Source organism: Mus caroli, chromosome 3, assembly GCF_900094665.2.
Source record: "Mus caroli chromosome 3, CAROLI_EIJ_v1.1, whole genome shotgun sequence".
Classification (NCBI taxonomy): Eukaryota; Metazoa; Chordata; class Mammalia; order Rodentia; family Muridae; genus Mus; species Mus caroli.
In genome coordinates, this window is record NC_034572.1 from 95,004,382 (window position 1) to 95,011,523 (window position 7,142).

General features: G+C 43.2%; 1 protein-coding gene across 1 annotated transcript in view; it reads left to right on the forward strand.

Annotated features, from left to right (window-relative positions):
• The window catches only part of Vtcn1 (V-set domain containing T cell activation inhibitor 1), a 70,733-nt gene that overhangs the window by 61,592 nt on the left and 1,999 nt on the right, over positions 1-7,142 (forward strand). Inside the window, exons 4-5 of the mRNA XM_021158813.1 lie at positions 1,270-1,548; positions 5,941-6,113. Coding sequence (XP_021014472.1) covers positions 1,270-1,548; positions 5,941-6,068 — 407 coding nt within the window. The 3' untranslated portion in view covers positions 6,069-6,113. The remainder of the gene's footprint in view (positions 1-1,269; positions 1,549-5,940; positions 6,114-7,142) is intronic.

Sequence of the window (7,142 nt, forward strand, 5' to 3'; positions counted from 1 at the left end):
AGAGAGAGAGAGAGAGAGAGAGAGAGAGAGAGAGAGAGAGAGAGAGAGAGAGAGCTTGGAGTAGTGTGAGCATTTGAAACCTCAAGCCCCACCCCCAGTGGCACATCTCCTTCAACAAAGCCACACCTTCTAGTCCTTCCCAAACAGTTCCACCAAGCATTCAAACATATGAGCTTCTGGAAGCCATTCTTATTCAAACAACCACATCATGCAAAGGAGGAAGGGGAGAACCAGCTCTCCAAAACTGCTCCCCAAGCTTCCCAGGTGCGCTGTGGCACATATGCCTTCACAATCACCACCATCACTGTCGTCAGCAGCAGCAGCATCACTATCACCATCATCATCATGACCATATCTTAGAATTTTAATTGTGGACTGCCTTCCTGCCATAACAATAAGCCCAGAACCCTAACACTTTTTGCAGAGTCACTCTGCCTGAATAGAGGAGAAAGGATACCTTAATTTCCAAGTGTTACTTTAATAAGTAGCATTTCTTAGAATACAAAAAATACTTACCATTCTACTTGTAGATATCAGAGCTAAAAATCTCTATCCAAACAAACTCCAAATCCCCACAGTGCCAAGGCCTGTGAATAGGTCTTCTGTGGTGAAAGATGAATGTTTGTTCTTTCTTCTTACCCTTCCCTCTTTACCTCAAAACATATGATTCAGTAGGCCCTTCCAAGGCCCTATTTTCCTAAGGAAAGAAACATCCTCCTCCTCTTCCCCCTCCTCCTTCTCCTCCTCGTCCTCCTCCTCGTCCTCCTCCTCTTTCTCCTCTTCTTCCTCCTTCTTCCATAATCACTGAGTTCCTCTTACATGGAGAAGATTATCATAATGCTAACATACACGAAACTCAGGTCCCTTGAGTTTGTGGTACTAGCCAAGGGTTATAATGCACAGTGATGCTCTGAACAAATAATTTATGCCCACAACATAATGGGCCTCACACAGACATTACTGTGGGGGTGTGCTGAGTCACTTCAGTGAGAGAAGTGATTGTTCCATGTTTTTAAGACCTAGCACTTTAGCTGGGTGGTAGTGGTGTATGTCTTTGACCCCAGTACTCCAGAGTCAGAGGCAGGCAGAACTCTGTGAGTTCAAGGCTAGCCCAGTCTACAGAGTGGGTTCCAGGACAACCAGAGCTACACAGAGAAACCCTGTCTCAAAAAACCAAACTAAACAAACAAAAAAGACCCAGTACTTATGGTGTTTTTGTCTAATCTGTCTCCCGGTGACATTTGTCCCTTTTGACCTTTGACCCTACAGCCTTCAGTATGCCAGAGATAAATGTGGACTATAATGCCAGTTCAGAGAGTTTACGCTGTGAGGCTCCTCGGTGGTTCCCCCAGCCCACAGTGGCCTGGGCATCTCAAGTCGACCAAGGAGCCAACTTCTCAGAAGTCTCCAACACCAGCTTTGAGTTGAACTCTGAGAATGTGACCATGAAGGTCGTATCTGTGCTCTACAATGTCACAATCAACAACACATACTCCTGTATGATTGAAAACGACATTGCCAAAGCTACCGGGGACATCAAAGTGACAGGTGGGTCTCCTGAGGTTTCCTGTGCTGCTGGAGATGAAACCCAGGGTCTGGAGGGTGCAAGTCAAGCTCTCTATTCCCAAACATTTGCGCGCCTCTCCATGTTCTCCACATGTATCATTAAAAAGGAAATAGTGGGCTGGCGAGATGGCTCAGTGGTTAAGAGCGCCGACTGCTCTTCCCGAGTTCAAATCCCAGCAACCACATGGTGGCTCACAACCATCCTTAACAAAATCTGATGCCCTCTTCTGGAGTGTCTGAAGACAGCTACATTGTACTTACATATAATCAATAAATAAATCTTTAAAAAAAAAAAAGAAAGAAAGAAAGAAAGAAAGAAAGAAAGAAAGAAAGAAAGGAAATAGTATGTCAATCAAAATTGAATTGATCTAATACATACCAGGGTACAAAAATCTCTACGCTTCCAGAGCCTCTAGAGTAGTGGTTCTCAACCCATGGGTTACAACACCTTTGCAGTGGTCAAACAATTCTTTCCAGGGGTTACATATCAGATACCCCGTATATCAGATCTTATATTATTCAAAACAGGAAAAGTTATAATTACAAAGTAGAACAAAATAATTTTATGATTGGGAGTCACCACAACATGAGAAATTGTATTTTAGGGTTGCAGCATTAGGAGTGTTAACGAACCACTGTGCCAGAGATTTTGATCATAATTCTAGTTGGCACTGATTTTTGTAATTGAAGCCTAACACTGCATAATATTTATAGCATATTGACTAAAAAGTGGTGACTGAGCCTGGCATTGTGATGCACATCTTTAATCCCAGCCTTCGGAAGACAGGCAGATCTCTGTAAATTTAAGGCTAGCCTGATCTACAGAGTGAGTTCCAGGCTAGCCAGAGCTACCTAGTGAGACCCTATCTAATTTCCTCCCTCCAAAGAGGCATTGACTGACTTAATCTCACATGCCTTGGTTTTTGTTTGTTTATTTGTTTGTTTTTGTTTTTTGTTTTTGTTGTTGTTGTTTTTGGAAAGCTTTAGGATTCAGAGGCTTTTTCTTCCTAACTCGGGGGACTACTTTAGTGTAGAGATGTAATGATTATTTGACAACTGTGACATATTTAACTGATGCACTACATCCTAAATTCTTCCAAAATCACTAGATCCCAACTTGCCCTTGAGAAGGTTTTGAGTCTGAAGATCAAGGATCTACCCTCTGACTCAGTCTTACTCAGCATCATGGGACTGGAAGCTGATCTCACCAGTGTTGACTAAGACTGACTACTGGTCAGGAAAATCTGAAAACCTGGGACTGAAGTGGCCTCTTAGCAGCCTGTCTTAGCCCCTGTCACCTGCCTGCAGTGCTTTAGTGCATGCCAAACCTAGGAGGAAGTCAGTTCTAAGAAGGGCCAGACTCAGCTGGGACTTCCAGGGCGTGGCCTCTTATGCTTCATTGAACTCTCGTCAGAGGTGAAGTTTGCCAAGAGAGAGTTGCTGTCAGTATCAAGTGTAGAACAATTCAAGTGTGTGTGTGTGCGTGTGCATGTGTGTATACATACACATACACATACTGTACATTTTTAGTTCCTGACAGAGGATGGCTGAGCTTAACTGAATAAATCATACTCATAACATCTTACGTTTTTATTAAAATTATATTTATGAAAGTTAATCTGTGGAATGGCAGAAAATACTTGCAAATTACCTATCTAATAAGGTGTTAGTGCTCATGATATATAAAGAAATCTTATAACTTAACAAAAAATTAAATGGCTGAATTTTAAGGATTTTAGTTTTCGGGGCTTGATAGTCAGACCCAGGGCCCTGAGCATGCTGGGCAAGCAGTCTGCCACAGATAGGGTCATGTATCCAGCCACAATGGCTGGATTCCTGCTGCCTTTCTCCATTTTCCATATGTGTACTTTTTCATTTTGGTGTGTATACAGCGGATATGTGCATGTTTTTCATGTGTTTGTGCACATGCACGTGTGTATGCACTCATATGAACATCAAGAATCATTCTCCATTGCTCTTCCCTTTGTTCACTGAAGCAGGCCTCTCAATCAAACCCAGAGCTGGTCTCACCAGCCAGCCTGCTCTGGGGATCCATCTCCAACTTCCACTCATTGAGGCTGGAGTAATAGGTGCGCTGTCATGCCCACACCACATTGATGCAGGTTTCTGGGGATCTGAACGCCACTCCTCAAACTTGCACGGCAATCAGCTGTAACCACGGATCCATTTCTCCAACACTGAATTTGGAAATGAGCATAGGAGAAGGGGCGTTTTTCTAATTATGTTATTTAAATGACCAAAAGGTGCGTCAAAATGTGCTTCACAACATCAATCTTGAGTATAAAGCTAAAAACAGCAAGAAGCTGTCACCTCAGACCCCAGGCCCATTGAGATGCTCACCAACAGAACTCACACACGCAGAAATGAGCAAGGGTTGGTAAGGAGGTAGGAAACTGGAGCACTCATGCACTGTTAGTAGGACAGACACTGACGTAATCAACAGAAAACAGCATACTCTAACACCAGACTAGCCACATGATCTGATGACTATACTTTTAGGTATATCCCCCCCAAAAAAGTCTTAGATAAATATTTGAATGCTTATGGTAGTAGTAATACTATTTATAATAGTCAAGAAAATAGAAGCCTGAAGTGTCCATTGATGACATAGATGACAAATGGACAACATGGGTTAGATATAGTAAATGCACACTGTACAGAGAATATCTTATGTCTGTGTGGATGTGGCACCTGTCAATAATAAATATCATGGCCTATGGCTTAGGCAGGAAATAGGAGGTGGGACATCTGGGAGGAGAGAGAATTCTGGGATAGAGTGAGGTAGGAGAGCCACCCAGGAAGATGTGAGGAGACAGACACACATACCTGAGCACAGATAAATAGTCATGTGGCAAACTGTAGATTAAAACATTGGATTCTCTTAAGTTATGATTCTAGGCAGAGAAGAGCCTAGCTATATGGCCAAGGTATTTGTAAATATATTTTGAGTCAGTGTCTTATTTTTGGGAGATTGGGCCTGGGAGGTAGAGCCAGGACCGAGCTTTTACAGCACACAGCAGGGTGCTAATCATCCTGGATACTATTAAACAGGTATAGATTTTGTGCCAAGTATGGTCATAGTACTTTAAAAAAACCCATGAGATACTTAGAGAAACGGTACAGCTAGCATTAAAAAGTTAATCCCAGTATTAAAATGGGACCTCTACGATAGAGTTAATTGTGACTAGAGTGGACCAAGAGGGACAAAGAGTTCAGGTTAGGTTATAAAGATGGAGAAAATGAAAGATTGAGAAGCCTTGAAATCAGGAGCCTGTGGCAGTGGTCCCAGGGAGGAATTGTGAGCACATGAAAAGGGAAAAAGAAAAATAAATTAAGTTGCTTGAATAAAAACAAGCAAACCAACCAACCCATGGATCTTGACACAGCAAATGTGACCATCAAGAAAAATAACAGTCAGAATGGGTTTGATGTCACTACCCAGCATGTCGAGGAACCTGGTACCTGTACCCAACAAAGGAGGGACACAGAAGCAACATGAGGACGAAGAAGATGATACTTTAGAGATGTTGCTCTTCAAAGGCCCACAGAGGATGCAGGCAGAGATGCCTACCGCTTGACACATTACCCATCACGTGGAGGCCTGGGAGGCTGCAGCCCTACTCCATACATTTCATTCTATGAGACAGGATCCCTGGGCATATAACCTTTCAGTGTTCATTTTCCTAGTGGGCTTGGGTAGGTCTGCTGTGTGTGTTGTTTGCAGCTAACACTTATTGCATGGCAGTATGCCAGGCACTGTTCTGTGTCACTCATGAGTTCTCATTCTTTATTTATTTATTTATTTATTTATTTATTTATTTATTTATTTATTGGTAGAGGAAAAAAAAAAGGAGCAAATGTGTATTGAGTTACTTACTGAAGTCACAGGCCTAATGTGTGACAGAGTTGAAATAGTGACATGAAATTGGATTGTCTAAGGGAGAAAAGAGTAGAAGGTGAAATCGATAATTCTGTATCATTTTATAGAGGTCTGATGAAACCTGATAGCACAAACCTGTAGACACCACTGCCTAGGGACCAGGTACATCCAAAACCAAGGAGCTATCTTGAGTCGGTTGCTTAGCTTTGTTTTCATATAGTAACCCTAGGTATGGCTTCATTGGTGTAACTTTCCTATTGGCTGCGTCCTCACTAAGATGATCATAGAATTATCTTTGCTCCACAGACCGGTGAGTCGATTGTATTCTAAAAGGGTGGAGGGAGCGGAGGAACAAATCTGCCCTTGTTGGGAACCAATCGCTCCGATTTTCTGATGCTCCACCTTCGTCACTGATGCAAACATCCAGCTTCTCTCTGACTCTCAACTCTGTTTTCTGTCTTTTTTTTTTACAGATTCAGAGGTCAAAAGGCGTAGTCAGCTGCAGCTGCTGAACTCCGGGCCTTCCCTGTGTGTTTCTTCTTCTGCCTTTGCGGCTGGCTGGGCATTCCTATCTCTCTCCTGTTGCCTGATGCTAAGATGAGGGGCCCTGGCCACACAAAAGCATGCAACGTTGCTGGTCCAACAGGTGAGGTTAAGCACAGAGAGCGTGGTGGATGGGTCGTAGCCCAGCAAGCATACCTAGGCAGTTCTCCTGCCCTAGACTGTTATGAAACAGAGTCACACAGCCTTCAACACCAGCCACAGGGAGGAATATACACTGATCTCAGGTCAGGGAATTTGTCCTAGAGGTGTGAAAGGTAAAATTTTTAGTGTCCAGCACTAACCAAGGACAGAGACCTGATTGGCAGATACAAAAACCAACCCCACACAATCCAATCATTTATGTAACTTCAAACATCTATTCCTTTGCTGAGTCATTAGCGGATTCCAAATTGCCTTTTCAAAGAGTAAGAACTGTTTGGCCCTGACTAATTACCCTGGGCTTCACTGTTATTCACACTGAGAGCCTTGTAAACCCTGGGTAAACGACCTTTCCCCCACCCCCATCCTAGTTTGTCCACCTTGGGCCCTGGTGACTCACCAGCTAGCCCTCCTGCTGAGATGTGTTCTCTGGCTCCAATGACTGATTGGACATTTCCATCTAAATATTCTTCTGCAAGTAGAGTTTGCACAGAACTGAGCTGTGGAGTTCTGGTCAGCTCCCACACGAGGAAGGCTTCCTAAGGCTCACAGGTCCAGTGTTTTTTCTGACTGTCCTCTGTCCTTCATGTCAGCTGTTGCCATGAACTCTACAGTGTTCTCTCAGACTGATCCATTTGTATCACCTTATATCCAAGCTAATTCTAATTTAATCTTTTGTGTTTTATTATTTTATGTACATGGGCGTTTTGTCATATGTATGCCTATGCCCCAAATATGTGCTCGGTGCCCATATAAACCAGAAGAGTATATCAAATTCCCTGGAATAGGAGCTATAGACAGTTGTGAGCCACCATGTGAGTGCCAGGAATCGAACCTGGATCCTTTGGGAGAGCAACCAGGGCTCTTAATCACTAAGTGATCTCTTTAACTCAGAGTCTAGTTCTAAAACATTGTGTTTGCACCTCTGTCTCTCTGTCTCTGTCTCTCTGTCTCTCTCTCTCTCTCTCTCTCT